At 44.2% G+C, this 24,425-nt stretch overlaps 1 protein-coding gene across 1 annotated transcript; it reads right to left on the bottom strand.

Annotated features, from left to right (window-relative positions):
- Positions 1 to 14,262: 14,262 nt before the first annotated feature.
- Positions 14,263 to 24,185, bottom strand: SLC30A1 (solute carrier family 30 member 1). The gene is made up of 2 exons (XM_027641567.1): positions 23,450 to 24,185; positions 14,263 to 20,057 (listed from the first exon to the last, which is right to left on the bottom strand). Exons 1-2 carry the CDS (start codon positions 24,081 to 24,083, stop codon positions 19,147 to 19,149), a joined length of 1,545 nt encoding a protein of 514 aa, XP_027497368.1. The 5' UTR covers positions 24,084 to 24,185; the 3' UTR covers positions 14,263 to 19,146.
- Between the last annotated feature and the right edge of the window lie 240 nt (positions 24,186 to 24,425).

Genomic DNA, 24,425 nt, shown 5'->3' with positions numbered 1-24,425 from the left:
CAGGGAAACAAAATCTGTGTGGGTGCCTTTTAAGGAAATCACTAGCCTGCCTTCGGGCACCCAGCAGTCACACAGCTCAGGAGAATTCCTCCCCTGTGTGATTTTTTTTGCAGTGTACGTTTCCTGGATTGTCAGCCTTTTGTACTTCCCCTTTGTAGCTAAGCCATGTCTTCATCTCTTCTTGGCAGTGATCATTCCTCGCAGTAAGAGAATATTGTCAAAACCTAAGAATAACAAACAACAGTGTATTCTTGCCCATCAACAGAAAGTGGCTCCACATTAAACTGACCCACTGGATATCACGATAGCAGTTCACATACTCAAACATGAAATCCTACTTTCCTTTATATAAGGAAGTGAAAAATGTATGGACAAAGTGATTTCACTTCAGGAACAGGGAATACCAAAGAGAGGTCCCCAAATCAGTTTGCAGCCTGAACTCAGCAATTAAAATATTAGGACACAAGTAGGAATTGATATGCCCAAACGAACACTTTGGCTGATTGTCAAGGCAGGCAGGCAATCCATCGGGTTTGGCCACTGTGACACTTTTGAAAACCTGTGCAAATAAAAGCAGCAGACAGTGCAGCAAGTTAGACCTTGAGGCAGCTGAACCAGCTGCGGGCAGAGCAACACACCTGACCTAAAAGCACCCGGGCCAAAGAGGGAGCCGTCAAGACTGAGGTCACAGTGTAACACTCATAGTGGGGTCATGGTCTTAAATTCCAGGTACTCAGGTGCTTCTTTCCGTCTCAGACCTGACATAAAAGGTACCACCAAACCAGCAGTGTAGCAAGCGAAAGGACGCAGCTCATTCCTTACAGCCTCTCAGGGATGTGCAGAGTGTCAGTATGCTAAATTAGCAGGAATGCTTCAACTCGTTTGTTAACACATCCTGGGAGCTACTGGGCTCACAGAAACTCCACAGGGCATGGTGGAAGCAGACTCTGCTCAGCTACAGATCTGTTTGTTAAGCCATTCCAGCTCTTATTTTTCATCCATGGCAGGTTCATTCTGAACAAGGGCACAGGGTATGGTGACAATGCAGTGGTCTTGGGTGTTCCCTTTGCAACAAGTGTAACACAAAACAGCCTTGGAGTTTTAACTCAGCCCATGGTGCTGCCTCCTAGGAGTCTGCTAGCAGTGGTTTTTTCTCATCTGAGCACTCAAAAAATTGTTTGGTTATCTAAACACACTAAGATACACAAAACCCTGGGAAGATCCTAACAGTGGAGAGCTGAGCTGTGGTGTTTAACACAAAGACACCAGATCCTTCAGGCTTTCATTAGGGAATACAGCAGAGACCTGAGTCACTGGCTGCTCTCTGGGTTTGCTGCAGCAGTGGCACTCAAAAACACCTTGCAACACCTCTGCTGGCTCAGCCACCTCACCTGCCTGGAAGTTTCACTGCAGCCCACAAGAGTTATGCTCCAAATTGTGCTGGAGGATGGAAAAACTGCCCAAACCATGGTTTCTTGAACAGCACACTGGCTTGTGGAGTACGCATTTGAAATCTCACAGCGTGTGGAGGAGTATCAGGGTACTCGAATACAGGAGCTACAAGAACAAGGCTACAAGTGCCCTGGTCATTAGAAGGTCTCAGGGTTTAGGCCCTAGGCAGGGTGTCAGAAGTATCCCACATTCATCAGTTCATAAATCTCTATAATTTTGTCACCTAGGGACTGCCACACTGGATCTGATGGGTCTTTCATTCTGTAGCCTGACTCCAAAAGGACCCAGCAGTGGGTGCTGATGGAAAAGGGGTGAGAAAAAAGGCATGCACTGCCCAGCCCTTCCCTTGGCGTGTCCTCCTTTTCATAAATTCTCCTTTTGCTGCCAAGGTGTGCAAGGCTAGAGGCACATTTCTGCTCTCAGATAGCTTATCTCTCTGGTTCATCCCCAGCCCTGGGGCCCTGGATGCTGCAATGCCTGCTGTCCAGCAGCAAACCTGCATAACTGCCTTGGGCAAAATCAAGAGGGAAAAAAATGAACATTGTGCCTCAGGGCTATGAGGGGATTCAGGCCAAACAGTCTCCCAGCAGACCCTGCTTCTCCTTAGAAGGTGTTGCCAGCCAAGGAGCAGAGTTGGGCCAGAGAAGCAAGTGACAAAATTCCTGCTGAGTTCTGTGATGAGAAGCAGCAGACCAATCTGTGACGGTCCAGATATTCCTGCCAGATGCCAATGCAGATTTTTCAGAGCTGGTTTATATTATAATGGAAGACACAAAGCATTTATTTGGCTTCCTCTGGCATCCACAGGTTTCTCCTTAGAGAGAAAGAATGATTAAAGACTTTGGTAGTTATTTGTGCAGTCTGGTCTTACACTGCTCACTCCTCTCACAAATGTCAACTGCAAGCATGGTGGAGGTGGGCTAGGACAGACACAAAGCCCTGTGATGGGTCTGGCTCAGCAAGTGCTGCCTAAGATTTACTATGGACCAGGGCTCAAACTTCCTCGGCACTTACCCCTCCACAATATTAGCTCCTGTTATGCTGACAGTTTCAGCTGTGGAGAGCCTTTTGCTGATTCATAGGCTTTGCAAGGGTTATTATTAGCTTATTGAAAAGAAATAGCTGTTGATTTGAAAAGATTTGTTACAAAACCAGGGCAGGGTGACCTGAAACTGGGAGGATTTAATTTTTTTTGATGGTAAATGTCAAGGCTCATCATGCTTTGCCTGTATGCACATACAAGTTGATGAGGATTAATGCACAAGTAGTGCACTATTGCTACTCTTAAATCAGCAGCACCCTCCTCCCCAAAGAAAAAAGGGGAAAGGGAGAAGTTCTTCCACATGGATCCCCATCCACCTAAACAGGAATACGGGACTTGGAGGTGACAGCTCTGGGGGTTGAACAAGTGGGGCTGACAGTCACTGACGTGAGGTGTCCACATGCCATGGGCTGGTTGTTTTGCTATACAGTGTCGGTTCCTAGCAAAAATGCCCAGTGCCTTTGCCCTTCATCTTCCATAGTCATCTTAATCCTTCAAAGCAAGAGCTGTTGTAGTAGGAGTTGGGAAATGGAGTCAAATTCCTATAAAGTTTCTCTGCTGCAGGGTTCAAGCAGCAGTGACACTGCAGGAGGAACACAGCAGCAGTCGCTACACAATCCTTCCACCATCTCAGCAAACAAAGAGAATAATGTATCCTGTAACAATTTATTTGCACCAAATCATCCAACTCCACTTCAGAAGCAAATCAGATCGCTTCCTTGGCATTTAATTAAGCCAATCTGCTCTTCCTCGGACACATCAGCCCAGGATCAGTTGCTGTCACAGCCATGATCGACTTCTCTTCCGGCTCTTTGGATGGGTATTGGAAGGGAAGGATTACTTTTAGTAGCAGGTGATTGGGAAATGCTCCCTGGCTGGCCACTGCACCAAGAGATCAAAGCTCAAGTCCCTGCCAGTGTGGCACCCCAGGAACAGGTATTTGTGCTGGTGCTGTCCAGCCTGGGCTGTGCTTGGCACAGCTCTGTCCAGCTCTGCAGCCTACTGCCAAGGGAAACAAAGGCACTGTGGTGCTCCAGGCAGGCTGATACTCAGCTGCATGCATCTCCCTGATGGATTCAGCCTGCAGAGTGCTCACACAGCTCCCCTGAATTCTGCTCATCTCAATGAAAGAAGAGAGATCAGCGACAGAGTTGACAGCTGAAGCCAGACCTTATGGTTTCCCCCCATTCAGATCTGCTGTCACTGGAGAGCCTGGTTCAGGAATCTCTCTCTGACTTTCCATTTGGACCAACAGAATTAGTTTGAGTACAAGAGGGCAGCAATCACGTTCTTAATTTGTTTCACCTTGGAATACATCATCATTTAAAAGCCTGGAATATTTATTGTTGGCAAAGAGATATTGATTGCCTAGCCGCAGGCAGAGTAAAAATCACTGAGGGGAAAAAAAACCCCAAGCAATGAACCAACGAGAAAAATTGCTCTGGTGCTTCCTGCCATGCTGGTGTGTGATGCACTGCTTCGGTCTTCACTGCCTTCCAGCATCCCTCAGTTCTCACAAGCTTCCAAGGCATGTGAAACAGCCTTTCCCTTTGAATGTATTGGTGAATGGTTTCCAGCAGCTCCCAGGCACTTTATCACCTTCCTGCAGAGGAACATAAAACAGGGCCCTTGTCTCTGCCTCTGCCGTAGGAACAAATAAATAAGGGCAGCTCCCTGCAGCTTTGCCACCGGCTTGTCCACGCGCGGGAGTTGGATGCATTGTACTGAGGAGCTCAAGCTGCGGAGTTCAGAGCCAACTCCACTCTAAACTCCCACCGCCCCTGGATGTTTGGAGCCAGTTATTTCCTTCTTATGGTTTGCCCAACAGGAAAGCTGTTTCCCACCCCTAAAACCTAGTTAAAAGCTAATGGCTCATTGTGGCTCTTGTAAAAGATGAATTTTCCTGCTAATGGTGGCTGCCCACTTTCTTGTGGTGGCGGCGATTCCAGCACTTCTTGGACGCTGCAGTTGGGTGCATGTGGCCAGAGAGGTTTCATTTCAGCAAATTGCATTTTAACAGCATAGGGGCAATCGCTGTCATTGTGGGGATTGGGTGGTGGCCCTGCAGAAAGCCTTGGTGTCACCCCATTTGCCACAAAGCCCCTTGTCTGGTTTCCTCTGTGGTGTGCCCTCAGGAAGAGTGGCACTGGCAGGATTGACGCCTTCTGGGGCAGTTGTGGGGAAGTGCCAGACAGGGACCCACCAGCAGGAGAAAGTGGGGCTGATCCTGTGGGCAATGGCCAAGTCTTTCATTGGCATGGGGCAGGGGGCTCAGCTAAAACCTCCTGGGTGCGTGAGCAGTGGTGGAAAGCTCAGGAAATTGTATATGGAGGCTGGCAAACTGTCACACTGCTGCTGGCCAGAGCCTGCTCCAGCCCAAGTACAGAGATCCTTGGGTTGCCCCGGGGCCAGGGGAGAGGCAGGGTGGTGCCGGGCTGCTCTGTGAGATAAGTGTGGGGCTGTCCCCCTGCACAGGCGGCCAAGCCTCTGTAATCTGCCCTCTGGCACCTGTCCAGGGCCATCCCAGTGCAGCAGTGCACGAGGATTGCAGCTGTGCAAGGTGACTGCGGCCATCCACAAGAACTGAGGCCAAGCACGGGGATTGCAGCGGAGCATGAGGGTTGCAGTGGTGCAGCCCCTCTGGAGGCAGCTGGCTCCCACAAGCCCAGGCACAGTGGAGTGAGAGACTGAAATGTTTACGGCAAGGCTGTGCTCGCCCGTGCTGGCATCAAAAGGAGAGCAACATCCCTGCGCAGCCGTGCTCCCCACCACGCAGCCAGCCTCTGATCTTCCCAGCACCCTCTTTGTTGGAGTGAGAAAGACGTAAATTAGTGCCTCCATAGGTTTTCCTAGGCCGCCTCTGGAAATCTGGTAGGCGTTCCTCAATGTTTTGATTATTCTAATTTTTGCCTGGTTTCAGAGGCAAAAGAATAGCATAAGGTGCCACTGTTATTTCAGAAAGAAGTGCGTCTTAACCTGGCAATTGCGGGGAACAATTTGTTTTGTTTTCATCAAGCCATACTTCTATTTGTTTTTGCAAAAGAAAAGTATTGTCTTTTGTCAACCTGACCTTACTGATTATCCCTTCCCAGAAGCTTTAATTATTTGGTTCAACGTTTATCATTTAAAGAGTAATTCATGTACTAATATGCATAATCCAACAGCACAGTTTAATTGCAAGATCTTAGTGCTACAGTTGAACTGCATTGTTGGGATTAATTTCTCTTATTCTTCAATGGGTTCTAATTAGCACTGTGCAAATAACAGACTTTCTACATATTAGCATCTCTGAAAGCCATTAGCAAAAGCTACTGGGGCCCAAATGGTTTGTTCTACTTGAAACACTGAGAGAATTTGAACTTATAATTTCACTTACAAAAGCATTTTAAAATGGAAAGTGGTTTGTAGTCAGAGGGGTTTTTTTGTAACTATTTTGGGAAGTTAAAACATTAAAAAAAAAAAAAAGGCATCATCTCCTGAGTCTGTCTCTGTAGCGAAATCGTCACCAGCTACTGAAATGTTTGTGCTGGTATTTTCAAATTTGGGGGGGAAGATGCAGATTCCTACTCTTGTCTATACATCACTAAAAGGAGTAGAATTTGAAAGCACACAAAGTTAACCATCTGCTTATTAACAAGATGAGTAAGGGCTTTGGGTGCCCCAGTGCCCCAGATCACATCTGGGCTTTCCAGTCATGCCACACAAAATAGCATCTCTGCTGTATGAGCAGGTTTTTTTCCCCAAATAGACTTGCAGCATTTCCAAGACAATCTCAATCCTGTATAAAGCAAATAAACTTTCTTTAAGGAATCTTAATGTGCCAAATACAAGTTAAGGAGCCTAAACTCTATGAAAAATCGGTTGGGATGTACTCTAAAGTACACAGGGGCTTGGAAGTACTTGGGAGTGCGGCTGATTCCTCTGGGTCTTTCAGAAGCATCTAAGCAGCACGTGAACATGGTGCTTTGTCCCTACATCCTGTGAGACAATGTGATCCCCCTATACTTCAGCAGACTGACAGGTGTCCTGGAGGCTGCTGTGAGCTGGATGTGGTGCTTCCTTGCCCTGAGGGAGGACAACGAGGGGATACCCTGGGACAACTGAATGCTCTGGGACAAGAGGGATATAGTCTCTTCTAAAACCATGGGTTTTGGTTGCACTGACATGCTATGGACTCCTCCTGAGCACCAAGACTTCTCTCTTTCAGCCCCTCTGCTTCTCCCCGTGTGAGAAGCCATGTACCAGAGGAGGCGATGCTGACTGTATTTTTGTCACACTGGCTGAATACAGATTGTGGAGGGCTCTCATTTAACCACCTGACACATAAAAGCAAAAAAATAAAGAAGTCAGAAATATTATCACCATGGAACTTTTTTGGATGAGCTTCGTCTGAGATTAAAACCAAACCAGGAGCATTTTCAGCATGGCAGGCATTTTCTTTAGCTTCCAGAAAAGAAAAATATGAGTCAACAGGCTAAAGAAATCACAGAAACAGGTGGCTGTATGGAGTTCAGTATTTGTACAGTTGCTCTGGTCTTTACACAGGCCTGTTTTAAATGAACCAAAATGCCACACTGTGTTTGCAGTTGATATACATTTACTGCCTTATGAGCAACGGGCATCTACTGTAGGTTTGCTCCAGTGATGTTTATTCATTTAATAAGATAGTATCTTAAATCTCTTCTCTACAACCTTTAAGAAAACCAATGTGTGACCAAATTAAAAAAAAAAAAAATTAATAAACCCCCCTCACATTCTTTCAGTTTTGGTTGAGGTTTTTTTCTGGTTCTTCTGGACATCAAAGAGAACAAAATGAGGAAAATCCTTGAGTCCAACCTCTTCTGTATCCCTCCTAATTGACCTGCACAGGAGTCTGTCTCTATATCACTTTCAAGCTTCTTTAGCTAAATAGCTTCAGGATACAAGAGGTTAAAGCATCCTGCTGGGCAGAAAGCTTTTACTTTAAAGGTCTAACAGCCTTTCCCTTAATCTGCAGAGTGGAGCTGTGATCACACAACAGCTAAAGTCATGAGCTTGTTAATGCTAAAATGACAGATGTTATAACAACAGGATATTTATTAAGTTTCCCATTACCCTGCTGGGTTCTCAGACCCCAATTTCTTTCCAAGACTGCTTTTTGGTTTTTTAATAACCAAAAGTTAACAGAAGTCTGTTTTCAGCCTTCTAACAAGAAGTCACACAAAGCGCAAAAGGAAAAAAAGCTAAACAGAAAATATTTATAAACTGTCTCTATCTCAGCTTGACTCCTGTTAAAGAAGGAAATAGTACTAATTCTGTCTGTCTTTCTCTCTCCGTGTTATGGTATAAATTTGTTTAGGAGTAGGTATAGTTTTAACCTTGTCCTTCACTTAAGAGTTGGACTCAATAATCCTTGTGGGTCCCTCCCAACTCAGAATATTCTGTGATTCTGTGATTCTGTAAACACTATACAGCATTGCATGAAAAGTCAGAGTCCATGTGATTCCAAAGTCCTGGACACTTCACTATCTATTAGTTATTTAGTGAAGCACTGCAAACTCTCTAGTGTTGGGTGTTTTTCCCCATTACCAGATAAGGAAGCATCCAGCAGCCCTGCCTGGAGGATCCCTACCTGCATGCTCAGTGCTCCACTGGGAGGGGACAACCCCTGCCCAAGCAGTGCTTAGAAGTCATTGTGGAAAAAGTGGACAACCTAGAAAAGCCACCTGCACAAGGAAAGAAGAAGTAACCAGGTTTAAGCAGTTATTTCTGCATAAATTATGTTTCAAGATTCATTCATCAGTTCTAAACTCAATAGCAGTGTTAATCCTAGAACAACTGGAGTGGTAGCCCTGTATCGGAGATGGTGCCGTTTCTACCAACCCATTGCTCCCTTTACACCTATGCCTCCCATAGCTGGATTTGGAGGTCTTTCCTATACAGAGAGTGGAAGTTCTAAACATTGAGGGACAGCACTGTGTGTGCATTTGTTGTTGGATGGGTGCTTTGTGACAGGAGCTGCTTGGAGCAAAAGTTAGCTGGCCTGCACATGTCCCAGCTCATGGCAGGAATGTCCTTGCTTCTCCTGTATGCTGTGGCCCTAAAATCAGTGCAGCACAGACAGGATTAGCAAGCAGCAATCCAGGCCTCTCCTAGGAGGACTACTGGTTTTCCATCCCTCAGGTTGAGTCTGCTTGGGTTGAAGTCAAAGGGAGGATGACTTCTTTCCCTAGCACAGTTGCACTCCTGCTGGATGCCTCTCAAGATTTGTACGAGCCGCTCCCCATCCCTATTTTTGAGGTCATCCTTAAACTGAAATTTTAGCTTTTTGGAGAAATTGAAGTCCATATGGAGACAAATGAGACCATTCAAAGAACCACAGGTTCTACAAAGAAAGCAGTCACATTTTCTAGTCTCAGAGAGTACTTTGTATTTCTTTAAACACTATCTAGCAACATTTGATGGATGAAAAGCATGGCAGAGGTCAGGGCCCTCCCTGCGTGTGCTATGAACGGAGAGCACTTTTCACCAAAGTCCCCAGTACTGTACCAGGGCAGGCTTTTTTATTCATAGTCTACTTATCACAGATACTAGGAGATGGAAAACACATCCTGAGGGGTCCTGAAACAACCACTACCATCCTATTCAATTTACTTAGTAAACATCTTAGATCTGCCAAAAAGCAAGTGAAATTTCAGGGAATCTTAACCTTTTCTTCCTCTAAATATGAGCAACTCTGTTTGGGGTTAGTCACATTTGCAGAAAGTAAAAAAAAAACCAAACAAAAACCAACCGACCAAAAAAACCCCACCAAACAAACAAACAGACTACAAACCAAGAACCCAACCTTTCTTAACAAAGGTTAAAGGTGTTGAGAATTATTCTAGCCTCATCCTCAGCACATTCTTCCACATTTTCAGATCTTGTCACTGGCTCAACCAGCCAGCATGAAGGCATTGTCATGGAAAGGCACTCTGAAGCCAATTTGGTTAAAACATCCTCCTTCAAAAAGAACCTGTCAGAACAAAGTTCCTGTCAGAACAAAGTTGTTAGAAAAGTAGGATGATTGGATTTGGGTAAAACCCCAAACACACTCTCACATTATTTAAAAGAAGAATTGCATGCACTCCAAGGAGTAGCTGAGTGATGTACAGTCCAGAATTGCATCTATCACACTCTCCACTGTCCTCCTACCATACTTTCACTGGCTGGATAAATCAATGCATAGGATAGGACCTAATTTGGTTTTCTGGAATAAAGTTATAATCACATGACCAGTATCTCGAAGAGTTAGTTTTGCAGGATGCTATAACGCAACTTAGGAACAGATACATTTTCTTACGTATCACTGAAGCAGCTTCTTCTTTGTGAAGTTCAGGCAAACATTTTTCCACCCTAATTTGTTGCTGTGGTCCCTATTCTCACATGTTCTACAGCGATTCAGAGCTCTAAACAGTGCTTAAGTACTTGTTAGTGGTGAGTGACCTGCTACCAAAATTGTGTGGTTAATTCAACTTTTTCTTAACTGAAACTTCCTTTCTTTCTAGTTGATATTAAAAAAACCCACGGTGTTAGCAAAAATAGGACAGGTTTTTGAAAATGAAGGTTATTTCTATGTACTGTGAACTACTTGGATTAGAAACAAGGATACAGAATTAGTAAATCATTTATGAAATGCTTTATCAAGAAAAATAATTATTTAATTTCAAAACATCCTTAGTAGTATTTAGTAATATTAAAAAATTCTTGCATCTGAACTTTAAAACCATAAGAAATATTGCCGTTACCTAGAGGAACTTTCAAACCTTCATCATCATTGAAATAAGTAAGATCTACTAAAACGTAGCTGGTTTCAGTAATTGCAGACCCACTGCATTGCGTTAACCTCAAATTTGCAATTTAAGGTTAAGGTTAGAGATAAAGGGCAAGGGAAAGATGACAGCGGTCCACCCTTGTTTATCTTGTTTAATTTTTGCCCTAGCCCAGACCAATGACTTTTTCTCTCCAAAGCACTGTTTCAAAAGGGGAACTCTCACATTGCACAAGGACTCTCTACCTTTGACTTTACTTTAAGTCATTTGGAGAAATACTGCTCTGTTAGGGTTTTAACCACTGCCAGCAACAAAGCCTCCATGCAAAGACATTATTTTTGCCAAGCTGCATTCTGTTGCAGAGAGAGACTACTCCTCATATGCTCGGGTGTGAAACAAAACTACTGTTACCTGATTTTCTGCACCATTTCTGTACTTCACACTACCCTTTCCTGATATAACTGCTGAGGCTGTGCTGGCTACCTTCTCAGTCTCAGAAAGATTAAGGTCTCAGTTTCAGCTGTGATCTGTTTAAGCTTTTTTTTCCATATGTTTCACTAACTTTGATTTCCATAGACACTATGTGTAGGTCTCACAGTAATAAGCTATTAAGGACTGCAGAGCTATAGAGGAAGGCCAAAGATCATCATTACCCTCACTGAAACAGCTGCAGGAGGAGGAAAAAAATATACCCAATCCAAAAGCAAAACCTATACACACTCCATTGCTCATTTTTTGCCACTGATAATTTTATTTGGTCTCTGCTAATCAGTGACCACCATGGGAGAAGTGATCTGCCTTTCTGATACTACCAGAGCCAAAAGAAAATTTGGCAAAAATCTTGTAGATCAGATTTTCTATTCTTATTAAATAAAAAAATAAATCTAAAGAACTTCAGTGCCTGTCCCATTCTTTTTCCATGCCATACTAATTGTTGCATGCACACGCAGTAATAGCCAAGGTAACTGTCTGGGCAGAGGCCAGCAAATAAGAGCACCACAGAAGGCAACCACAGAAGATGTGCACTTCAGTATTTCACCACCTTTCAACAGAGAAACATTTTGACATTCCTTGTTTTTGCAGATACTTTTAGAAAGGGCACACAAAGTCCAATGGCGTTCAAACTCTGGGTTCAATGGCACATAACTTTTCAGAGCAGCACACAGTGTTGCAGGGCCATTCAATTTCACACTCAGTAGTCTCCCCTTGGCTGTGTGGCTAAACCCCTCTGCGTTAAGGGAAAAGAGAAAAAAAAAAAATGAAAGTTTTCAGCAAATGTTACCGAGCTTTTGAATAACACATACAGCTTAGGTGATGCTCTGAGCTTTTCACATACGGCTAGTGATGTCACGCTGCGACCGTGACATCAGTGCGGTACTGACACAGGAGCTCTACCCACACAGCTTGACTCAATATTTAGTTCTGTAGTTTTCCTACTCCTTCAGAAAAAGATAACTGGGACATTATGGTGCCAAGTGTCATTCCATTTCCAAGCTCAAGCATATGTACCAAACACCTCCTTTCTAGCGATAGCTTGCCGACTAACTCGGCAGTGTCGCTACTGTGCATCTCCTGTATGCAGGGAGATTTTTGACAAACTGGAAACACAGCTACCCAGGCTGGTTAATAATTATTGTGATAATTAAACACAATTCTTCCCTTCTTTTCTTTTTTTTTTTTTTGAACAGCAATGTGAAAAGAGGAAATCACTTCAAAACAGCATGACATAGAACTCTAAGACTCCGGCATTATGGGTATTTAGGATGAACTGCTCGAGCCTAGATTTTACCTAGTATTTAATCCAGCCGCTCCTAACACTCAGCTGGAAGCACACAGAATAAACCCATCCACTTGGGTCAGAACCTTCCCACACGCCCACAAACACAAGTGAAAATTATCCCCCCAAATTTTGCTAATTCACATAAACCCTTTCTCAAGGGAAAACATGCTCGTCCGCAACTGACTGGGGGAAGAGACCTAGAGCACCCCAGGATAAGAACGATGGGCTGTGTCTCCAGTTGATGCTGCCTCATGAAAAAATCTTGAGGGTATAGCAATACGTGCAGCATCTATCTGTGGGAGTGTTGTTCACTCCTAAACTAGGGTATGAGCACCCAGATCAGGTAAGCAGCACTGACCCAGTTACCTGCAGAGACTGACTGTGCTGCACTCGCTGCACCCTCAGCGAGGAGGATCACACGGTAACATCAAACCAACCCGTGGAGCTGAATCCAGGTCTGCAGCAGGCCAGCAGCATCTGCTTACACTCAGCAGATGTACTCTGAAGCACGAAAGGCTGGCAGCAAGTAAATATTTCACTCAGCTGAGGTTTTGCCTATACTGCAGAATGAAGTTGCCTATAGTGCAGAAGGCAACTGAAACGGGCGTGGGCCAACCCACAGCAAACCAAATCCAACAAATTAAATGTAACAAATTCACCCAGTGAGTCCAGCAGCACTAGCAGGGAAGATGAGGAGAACAGACTTCAACCCAGGCCAGCAACACAAGCACAAATGCAGGAAGCCCAGCAGGTTGCACATCCTGTTCCACAGCATCACCATGGCTATTCTTAGCTGCAGGAGCTGGTGCAAGGGAAATGCTGGGAAGCCGAGCAACGCTGTAACTAGAAACAGAGCTTGGGTGATGGCGGGGGGGGGAGGGGGCGGTGTTGCAATTTGGTCTCAGCACTGGTTTAAGGTTTGTGCTGATTGTCACCAAAAAAAAAAAAAAAAAAAGAAAACCAAAACAAAAAATGCATATATAGACATGCTAACCAAAGTTTCAGGTTTGGGATGGCTCAGACTGAGAAGGTGCCTGCTGAAAGTGCTTGTCTGCCTGGGGTCAGACACAGCTTCACTATCATCCTGCCCTTCTCCTGTGGCATCAGCTCCTGCGATGCAAACATAGCAAGGAGTTGTTTTTCTGGGAGCAGGATCTGGTCCTCGAGGTAGTCGGGCAACTATCGGGGGTAGGAGGTCTAGGAATGACATGAGTAAAGGTAGGTGTAAAAGCAAAAGTAAGCCACAGATCTGAAGTTTCTCTTCTATTAATTAAAATTGCCAGAACAGCATGTCTCATTAAGGATATTCATATTAAGTTTAAATCACATCCTTTCATAATGAGGTAGAAGTAGCTTTGGAAAATGGCAGAACTCAAGCTCATGTGCAATGCTTACAGCATATCCAAACACACCCTCCTGTGCATATAACTAATAATATGGGATCACCTTTCCTTGAAGCAGTAAGAGGAGCTGCTGAAGCTGCACCAGTGAAGGGCTCCAAAATGAACTCATCATTGCAAGCTCATTAACAGCTCAAGGCAGGTATTAATAACGATCTTGCCCTCCTCAGGGCTAGTGATGGCAGCCACAGTCAGTCCTTTTCTCCCAACAAACTTCACAAACTGCAGTGTTTCTGAATTAAATCAAATGAAGCTGAAAAGTACCAAAGCATCTTCTGCTCTAAAGTAGCTTTTTTCCAAAGACATTAAACTGAATAGAACAGACTTCTATTAGGAAGCCTACCTTATTGACTCTTATGTTAGATATTTAACCACAGCCAATTAACAGGACAGGAAGATTTTTTTATTCTTTTCAGAAGCTGTTTTTCTTACAGGAAAAAAAAATGCTTTTTGCATAATTAACTCTTCACATGATACTAGAACTGAGCAACCGTTCTTTTAATTGCACCTGGAATCCAGACGGTTGGAGGCCAGCACTTCACAGCTCATTTACTAACCTCCTCTTCTATTTGTGCGCTTCGCATTTGTTTCTGAGGTTCTGTGAGATGGTGAAAGTGCATTCCAACCAGTTAAATTCCTTCCCAGGAACTGATCTGAGAAAGAAATCCCAACTAAAAGCGTTTGATATTCAAGAGCTCCATTTATTTTCTCAGCGCTTCAATACTTAAAAAAAAAAAAAAAAAAAAAAAAAAAAAGAACAAAAACCCAAACATTATTATTTATTTTAAAAGAAGGCAAAAAGAAATATCATCAATGAACAAGCTATGCCAATTATATTTTAACATTGTTCAGAAACAGGATCCAGGACATGAAAAAAAAGAAGCCAAATTAATCCCATGTGCTTTTTGGAAATATATAGATGAAAGATATTTTTCAGTTTTGTGGTTTTGCTCTTCAACTAATTAGACCACACGGTGAATGCAAAAAATATAAATGTGAGCCTGCTAAAACATGGTGCTGTACCTCACGGGCAGCTAACCACACAAAGAAAAGGTCACAAGGAATAATCAGACCCTTCTGTTATCAGCAAAGCTACGTTTGATTTAGAAAACTGTCAAGTCTGGTTTTAGCCCAAGCAATTGGAGCATCCACCTCTTTCCATCTAGCTGAGAAAGAAAAAACCAAAGATGCTATGGAGCTGACAACTTAAATGCATACCTAAAAAGGGTGTAACTGATGCTATGCTATGAAACTAAAATAGTCAGAGCATATTTATATGCTTTTAAATATAGTTAGCAGTATTTCCCATTCCCTCCATGTGGAACTCGGAACATCTAGGTAAAAAATTCACCCCCTCTGTCCCCCCAGGTCTCTCCATAGCTGAAGAGATTAGAAAGTGCAGTCAAAGCAGGGGGCAGGGGACCGAGAATGGCAAGAATCTTTATCCCTCCTCCCCAAACTCTACCAAGCAGTGTTTAATAAATTCAGATGACCTGATTTCAGAAGCAAACAGCAATGTCAGTTTAGCTAAACTTGTTAATAAGTCTTAGGACACTCAGTGAGCTTTTTTCCCTTTCTTTTTTAATAACGGGGGAAAGGAATAAATCCTGGAATTGTATCAAACTGACAGTATTTCTGCAGCAAATTTAGAAACACCACAATAGTCCTGATTTTAATACACCCATAAAATCTAGGTACTTTCACTCCGTAAAAGCACTGGCAGAAGCTTTGGACTCACTCCCACAAGTAATTCTTCGCATGCAAGTAAGTACTCGTCAGCCTGATGAGACTACTCAAGAATACAGAAATTTTCAGGAGTGAGCCTCTGCCGTGACTTTTGGGGAGTCACAAGTCGGGGCGAGTTCTTTTACATAACTCTGTGTCTGTCTGTACCGCACACCGCGATGCAGCAGCAACAGATACCACCAAAAGCCCAGAATGGCTGTTTAAAGCAACCAAGCTAAATTAGGGGTTCCACAGAAACGATTTACCCTGCTACAAAGGAAGCTTGATGGAGCTGTGGCTAGCCCACTGAGTGTCTGAATTAGTTCTGCACTGCACCTTAGGTGCAGATATAATCTAAGAAGTGATTCTAAAACAGCATGTTCCTGGATGAGACATATAGTAAGTGTAAAATATTTCACCCAGTGACGTTTGGTACATCTCTGACACATTTAATCAGAAGCCTAAACAATCTAGACATTGAAGTAAAAACTTATTTTTCCTTAAAATCAGTGTTCCATAGGTTTTTTTATTTTAAAAATTCAGGAATGTGATACACAATACAATTAGCTCCCCCTCCATTGCAGTGTTCACTTACATGAGATTCACTAGTTCCATGCTTTGTGGGAAAAAAAAAAAAGAGACTGTGCAGTGTTTTTGAATGATCTCAGTATTCTGAAACTGTGATCTTCACAACAAATCAAGTCTGTATAACCTCAGACAGATCAGGTTAAAAAAAAATCAAGCTCTATCACAAGCTAGTGGGCTACAGTCGGGTCTCATACAGCCAGAACAAACAGAAAAATTATGTTGCTGTTGCTGCAGAGCCACCACCTTGACCTCACTATATGCTTTCAGGGAATTTGCCATGGAAGGCTAAAGAGACTAAAGGGCCCCGTTAACACCAGCTGGTGCTGCACGTGCAACACAGCACATGACAGAGAGACCACGCAACTCCCCCTTCTGCCCCCACCACCATCATCATCATCCCATCTTCATCCTGTAATTAAAATAATGAGGGGGAGAGCTTTTTGTCTTTTAAGCTAGCCATTGCCTGCAATGGACACAGAAATAGAAAAATATGACTTCTGGTTCAAAAAGAAAAGATTAAATAGTTTAAAATGGAATAGTGACTACAACTTCATCTATCCAGATGCATTTACTGAGACTGTTAACCAGCGATGGCAACTGTCATGACTTAATAGTTGCTCTGTTTTTGTAATAGCAACAGGAGAGAAGTCACAGTCAGTGTTACTACGGTTTGTCTTGTTGGTATCTTTTTAAATAAACTAAAGAGCAGTAGTACTATGGTGCATTAGAGATATACAGCAGGACCTCAACTAATGATTGAGACCAATTTTAAACTAATGATCAAAATAATTAGTGAAAGTTTACCATAAAAAGCAAGGATACACATTTTTAAAACAAAAATAGTACTTTGTTCCTTTCAAAATTTACTTGCTTAATATTCTGTAGTATACTAGCAGTGGTAGCATATTCTGCAAATGTAGTCTTATACAAGATCTCATTTAACAGTCAACTCTAGATCATATACAGGTAACAGAAGGAAGAGTTAAGATAATTCAGACAAAACAAAAACATATATAAATACTATATTAACATATTTAAGTTAGTTTATGAGACTGTACAACAAGCATAAACACAGAAAAAGGTGAGCAATGCTGGTGGCTGTGAAGCACCAACATCCCCAAACCAGCGCAAAGCTGAACCGACCTATCCACACTCTGCAGCTTTCTGCAGATGCATCTGAGCAGCCAAGAGGCAAAATAAGTGCCTGGTGCTGTGCTGCACCCAGGCCAACACACCCTGTGAGAGGGGCTCCTGCGGAACCGGCTGAGTGCCTCTGCTTTTCCAATGCCCTGGCACACAGCACTTGGCCAGCGCACAGCACGCGATGCAGGGCTGGTCTGGGCTCTGCAGACTGCACAGTTAATACACAACACTGGTAATCAACCCATGGATAATCGAGAGTTGACTGCAATGCTCTGCTGAGAGGTTGGGTAAGACCACTGACGTGACTTGGGCCAATCCAGGTCCGATGAGCAGCAGGACTATTTTGAACTATTTAGGAGCAATTACGATATGAGACATGTAAGAAATGCAAACTAGCAAGGTGTTCTGTATCTGGAGGCAAAGCTACATTCCCTTCACTAACAAAACATTCTTTTTTTTAAAAAAATCTACATTTAAATACTGTTAAAAACCTGAAAACCACAGCATCAAAGAATTTCATAAGGCCAAAACTATTCTCAGTTCCCTCTGGTTGTGCCTAGGTATTGCCATACATTTGTAGAAGTAGCAAACACTATGTAATCTAGTATCTTCTACTCTTTCTCAGTGCCTTCCAGTAACAGATCTCAAGAGCTCTTCACACAAAAGTTAAGCCTCACAACACCCCTGTGAGGTAGGTATTATCCCCATTTTAAGACAGGGAAACTCAGGCAAAGTGTTTATCATGTCCGGAGTCATAGAGCAAACAATGGAAGATCTGAGTTGTTTTCCAGTTTTGAGCATAGGAGAGTCAAATAATCACCAGACATTGGTTCCCGTACGTAACGCGAGAGTGGATCAAAAGGGCTGGGGTTTTAGATTACATTTCTTATATGTTTTATCTTCAACTCTCACCTAGTCTCTGCCAAATTCACAGAGCCCACTGACCGGTTTCTCCTCTGCTAAGGTGTAAGTTGGCAGCATACTGTAACAGCTTCTTTAGAGCCAGTTGTCAATTAACTGAGTCAAGATTTTAAACCACAGATTTGGATACTTAATAAGTGAAATGATGTGATACATAAACACCTCAAAGTGTGAAATACAGTGAATGAAATCCTGCTCCCTGCGCCACTTCCTCAAAAGTCCGGGAGGGCTCCTGAGGACACGGTGGGGACCAGGACTGTAGTCACTGCAAGTGCTTCCACTCAACTAGAAGCAAAATGCACCACTGTGTTACTTGTTGTGAAGCTGCTGTCTGAGCTGGAAAGCACAAATTATACTGTCGGTGCTTGGCAGACGTTCCCCGACTGCGCACTTACTGACATAACTAATTATTTTGTCTTAGTAAACTCAGCATCGGTTAAATATAAAGCTCCAGCTCTTGATTCACAGCACTGTGAGTCAAGGGTTCTTTAAATATTGAAGACTTCCAAGATACAACTTGGAAGTAAGAAAAGCCACCAGAAAATACACAAAATATGAAAGTATGTGTTACTGTATCAATCAGTCTCACATCTCACAGAGCAGTATACAGTAGCTTGAACTTCCATTCTGGTAGAAAAAACCCCTTTCACATCTGTTGTTTTCAATTACTTTGCTACCTTACCAAAAGAAGTGGGGATAATTTCTAACAATCACAGGATGTTCTCTTCAAAAAATGCAATAAATTCATTTGAAAAGCCTTCACATTTATTGTTATTACATAGCTTTAAGAAAAATATGTGAAAAGTGGTTTCCAGTTTTTAGTAGCTTTCTCTTTTAAAATGTTCTATGAACTTTGGTTTTCTTAGGGCTTCTAAATAAACAATATATTAAAACATCTACAAATCAAATATTAAAGGAAAAAGTAGGTCCAAGAAATATGTAACACAAATCGAGTTCCTACATGCTTATCCCTCAAATACCTTTTCACTTGAAAAAAAAAATCGTAATTTGAAGCACAGCAAAAAGTGTCTCTGCTGAAATGTTGAAACTGGTTTTCTGAAGTTGTTACAGCATAGGTGCACTTTCTGTCTGTCTCAGTCAAACAAAGTCAACACAAACACATTGTATCATGACAGTGACATTATATTCTTTAAAACAAGCATTCTATATTTAGCAATATGACAAGAACAAGGACTTCAGCAATTACACTACTTGGCAAAATTGCAACTCAAAACGTCTGTCTCTTCCTCTTGCAACACAGCTGCTAACAAAGTTACCACAACTCAGGTAGCACCGTTCAGGGAGTTACAAAGATGACTCAAATTGCTCATTTTGATCAGTGTTTGCCTCTAGCTTCACTGAAGGGATGCTCTCCGACTTAGTCCTCCTCGTTTTTGGAAATTCAATGACAACTTCCGAACAAGAAATACTAAGTGACGAAGATTTTTCTGTCTTCTTTGCAGTACTATCTTCCCCTGTTCCGCAACACTGCTTCAAAGCACACTGAGTCCTGCAAGGCAACTCACATTTCCCTCTCCCTGATTCAGAGCCAACGCTGGCAAACTCAGGCTGAATGGTAGTTGCGTGAATCCCTTCGTCGTGAAAGATCTCTTTAATGCGCTTTGCCACCATCATGTATGTGGAAGGGTCGGGGCACTTGATGTGAGCAGTGCCAATGATCCTACTGCCTGCTAGTTGCCAAATGTGTAATTCATGGATCGCTTCAACTCCTTCGAGGGTGCGTAACTTTGAGTTCAAAGAATGAACATCTATTTGTTTGGGAACAGTCTGCAGAAGTATAAGGGCTGACTCCCTAAGTAATGGGTAAGTTGTGTAAAGGAGTATACAGACCATAATCAAACAAAGGACAGGATCTAAATATAGCAACCAGCAAGGACCAGCCACTGTAATGCCCTCTTGCTCGGACTTGTTAGCTCTGCCAAGTGTTTGGGATAAAGTAGCATTTTCCATGCAATGATTATTGATACATGGATTAAAGCAAGGCCCATCTTCAGGGCATGGATTCCACAACCCATAAAAGAGCAAGGCATTCACTACCACAATTACTGAACCTAAGGCATCTCCAAAAACATGCAGAAAAACTCCACGCATGTTAAGTTGCGCACTAGAGTCTTCTTCAACCTCCTCTTCATCCAGAGGATAATGGCCGGCATTCCCGTTCACTTGTAGGTCAGCCATGTCATCTTTCATATCACCTGACAAGAAAACAATAAAACCATTAGGCAGATGCTATAACACTACACGTTACTGTAATTTTTATAAAATAATATCCAACATTAGCATGCCACATCGAGTATGAAACTGAAAAGCAAGCAGCTCTACCCACACACTTAGCAAGATTTTCTCTGTCTGAGAAATATTCAGTTGTCCCAATAAGTGATCTAAACAGCCTAAGAGGCAACTGTTTCTACATGGAGCTTAAAGATGTAGAGTGGCAAAGAAAGAAGATGACTGTGTTTTAATCTATTCTACTGAAAAACTACTGTCACCTTTTCCAGCTGTTTAACCACTTGACTACTCACTGTTTGTTTCTTAAACAAAATGCAGAACTACAGAGCATATGTAAAAAAGCTGGCTAAGTAGCTCAGTTAGTTACACTAGTTCCCTCTTTTGAAACACTAGAAGACTAATCACATTGCTAAAATCTCAAACCATAGGACTGCATTGCTCTTTTGTATTACAATTTGAAGCCAGAAGCTCAAAAGCTGTATGAACACAGCTGTATAGCAACTTCTTTTCAGGTTCAGCAGTGCATTTTCAAAAGGCTTCTGAATTCAAGGAAAAGGAAGTTTTTCCGAGATGGTGCATGGAGCCAGCAGGACAATCAGCTGAGCTTCTAGGTCTGAAATGCAGAATTTATCAGCAGTATTGAGTATAGGACATTGTAAGTTATCTCTGAAGCTCTCAGTGGCTATGAACTAGTGTTATTTATATTTCAGAATGTGATTTATAAATAAATAAATAAGTACCAAAATTACACTTTTTATGCAAGTGACATACAGCTTCTGATGTCCAATGCCACATGTCATGGACTCTGCAAAGCATAAACGAACATTTTAGTGCTCTTCTTTGTCAAAACTGTCTTGCACTATCTACCATTCCAATACAGCTAACCAGCTACAGGGGAACAAATATACACATCATGTTTTCTGAAAGAAAATCATCTTCCGTTGTTTAAATTTGAAAGAATATTACATGATTAACCTCTTGCTTTTCTTCAAAAGTTCTTCTGTGGACACTTCCAGCGCTAAAGAAATGCAACATGCACTGGCCCCTGGCCCGACAAACTGAGACAACAAGCTCTTACTGCTTTTGAGGTTATTCAGTTCAGAGTTTTGTAAACATTAACAGGTTAATAAGACCTGCAGCTTCTGCCACTCTGCTCTCATGGCTGCAATTCTGCAATGGTAAAGTGTGCACAAATCCTTTCCTCTCTGAAGAAGGGGTGGGCTCTTAGAAGGCAGCTGAGCACCGAGTTCCAAGCCTCAGGCTCATTACCTCATGCATCCCGCTTCTGCCCTAAAGCTCCAGCTAAATTTTCCACACTGCCTCTAGGAGTTATGGAACATGGGACCTGTAACCTTCCAGAGAAGTCAATAAATTAGAGAAAAATATCTCAGGTTACAGAGTTCAGACCTCAAGGTCCACCATGGAAGCAAGGAAAGAGGAATGCTCTGTTCTACATCAAGTGCTTGGAATGAAGGAGACCTGAAAAGTCAGTAGAGCTGTCTGTAAGAAAGGGTAACAGGGAACACAGTTCCAGAAAGCTCCTGAGATTTTTTTTAATGGCAAATGGTTAAAACACTTCCATCTGAAATATGCTCATTGAAATCTAACTACAAACTGATTACTTTACATAAATTGTATGCACAAAAATGCCTGTGCAGGACAAGCCCCTAAGGTTATCCCTTGCTTTCCACTCCCACCTTAGGAAATCAGGGACAAGCCCTCTTTGCAATTTCCAGTGAAGGCACAGGACCACCCTAGTCTTGACCTATACATCTTTCACCTTTTCTTCCAAGTCTCCAATCACCTTTACCTGTAACTTTTCCATGGGTAAACTATGAATAACTCCATCCATTACATAATCATGACAGGGCACAGAAGGAAATACAAACTTATTTCAAAGTTTCACTGTGACCAAAATTATGCCCTATTACCACCTAAATACCCACAACAAATTATTTGTTATTGCCAGAAGCACATCCATGAGACATTCCAGACAAATTAGCTCAAAACAGTATACATTTTAAATTCATGCTATAAGGTAATCTTTTGGTCTAACTAGTCCAAAACTTGGCTAAAAGCACAACTTTTCACCATAATTCACCATATAAGAATAATTCCAAAGGCAAGATATTTATCAGACCAACGGTTAAGGGAATTTTACATTGTTTGAAACTAATTATTAGGATATCTTTGTTGGAACTAAACCAACACTAAGAGCTTATTATGCGGTCAAGAAAATGGTGTAGCGTATTCAGAGAAACTCTCCTATCCTCCTGCAAAACCTGTCTTCCCAAAGCCAACATGGAGTCAGAAAAACAGAAACTGCTAAGTTTCTCAAATGTGTACTGGAACCTCTGACCACAGAAAAAATGAAACTGTAGCAAAGTTCACTCTGCTCAATTAAAGCTCCATTGATGTCACCCTGAAACTGAAAGAGAGAGACATGGGTTCCAAAGCCTTGAGCCCCTTCCTCGAGGTGACAAAGGATGCCATATGAATAGAGAAGTGGCAGTCGCACACCTTTCACTCTGCTACCATGCAGGACTTGGGCTTCAACCAAGCACCTTCAAAATCCAGGCTTCTGGATCCTTCAAAAAATAACCCAAGAAATTCCCACCCACGGAACAGACAGTTTGACCACAATAGGGAAGGGAAGATTTTAAATTTGTGTCTGTGTGAAGCTGAGTGGGAAGATGCATGCTTTAGAAAGCTAAAGAAAACTCATTCCAAGACACCATGCGTGTGCTCTGACACCAGTGAGCTCCACATTCCGACTTCCACAGTTCTGACTGGCAATTTCCAAGACTTCTATTAATACCGATGCCATGAAGACGTACAACATTACTGCAGTGGAATATACTTCAGCATGTTGCTGTTCGGATGGAGAGCAGCTTCTCAGGTACCTGACAAGTAGCTGATAACTGCCCCAATGGAGCAGCTGGGACCAAGGCGCTGAGCCGCGCTCCATTTGATGTGCAGCCAGTTCGGGTGGCATTAGGGCAGCGTCTTGTGACAGCTCGTGTCGCTAGGCAAGAAACGCTTGTCATGTGCCTTCCCTAGCAGAACCAACTTTTCCCACGACACACCGCTTTATCCCAAGACTCCTTCACACTCTGACCTGTCTGCAAGACAAGCATGCAGCTCACGGCATCTGAAGGAAAGGTGTGAGGCAGAGGTGCGACAGTCATGAGCCCAACAGCGCTGCCAAGAAAGTTTCTAGCCTCTCCCCCAGCAGGGGGGACAGGTGGTCCCCGCACAACCCGCGCCGGGTGTGACCAGGATGCCACCGCCCTACTCGGGGAAAGGACCCCTCCCGCTTTTCTATGCCTGGATGGGGCAGCGGCGCCGCGGGGCTTACCCAGCTTCTCCTGGCTGACCCCGTTGGAGCTGCTGCAGTTCTCCACCAAGGTGCTGGTCTCCTCGCGGTGCAGCGCTGCCTCCCCGTCCCCGGGCGGCGGCTCGGGCTTGGGGCCGGCGCGGGGGTGCTGCTGCCGGGCGCCGTGCGAGTGCCCGTGCCCGTGGGCGTGCCCGTGGCCCCCGACGCCGTGGTGGTTGAAGAGGCCGAGCCCCAGCAGGTTGATGATGAGCCCCGCCACTCCCACGGCGATGACCACCAGCGGCTGCTGGATCTCGTGGGGCTCGGTGAAGCGCTCGATGGCCTCCAGCAGGATGGTGAAGCAGAGGGCCGTGAGGAACACGGCGTTGACGAGCGCGCCCATCACCTCGGCCCGCACCCACCCGAACGTGTTCTTCTTGGTGGCGCGGGTGCGCTGGGCGAAGCGCACGGCCACCAGCGCCACGACCAGGGCCATCACGTCCGAGAGCATGTGGAAGGAGTCGGAGAGCATGGCCAGGGACGACGTGACGCGGCTCACCGCCACCTCCACCACGAAGAACAGGAAGGTGAGTGCCAGCATGCACAGCAGCCGCGCCCGCCGGTTCTGCCAGCACCGCGGCCCGCCCGGACCCCGCGCCGCCATCCCCCCGCACATCGCGGCTGCCCGGCGGGAATGGTCGGAGCGCGGCGGGCGGTGGGAGCCCCGGGCGCTCGGGCGGCCGCTCCGCTCGGCTGCGCTCGGCTCCGCTCCCCCCGCGCCGCCGCCGCCGCCGCCGCCGCTCCCTCCGCAGGCGCCGGGCGAGCAAACTTTGCACCCGAGCCCCCTCACTCTTTCCACACGGAACCCAAGCGCCGCCTCGGCCACGCCCCCGTCCTCGCCCCATTGGCCGCCGCGCCCCCCCCGCCCTGCCGTGCCCTCCCGCCCCCGCGCGCGGCCCCGCTCGCCATTGGCCCGCGCCCCCTCGCGACAGGAGGGCCCCGCCCCGCCCGGTAACGC

Source organism: Corapipo altera, unplaced genomic scaffold, assembly GCF_003945725.1.
Source record: "Corapipo altera isolate COAL_440 unplaced genomic scaffold, ASM394572v1 48b, whole genome shotgun sequence".
Lineage (NCBI taxonomy): Eukaryota > Metazoa > Chordata > Aves > Passeriformes > Pipridae > Corapipo > Corapipo altera.
The sequence above is the reverse complement of the archived record's forward strand: the minus strand, read 5'-3'. Positions and strand labels throughout refer to the sequence as shown.

Excerpts from the sequence above, each read along its gene's own strand:
- SLC30A1 (XM_027641567.1), bottom strand. The coding sequence starts at position 24,083 with ATGTGCGGGGGGATGGCGGCGCGGGGTCCGGGCGGGCCGCGGTGCTGG. Across the intron at positions 20,058-23,449 it reads GGTCAGCCAGGAGAAGCTGG|GTGATATGAAAGATGACATG; the intron begins GTAAGCCCCGCG and ends TTTTCTTGTCAG.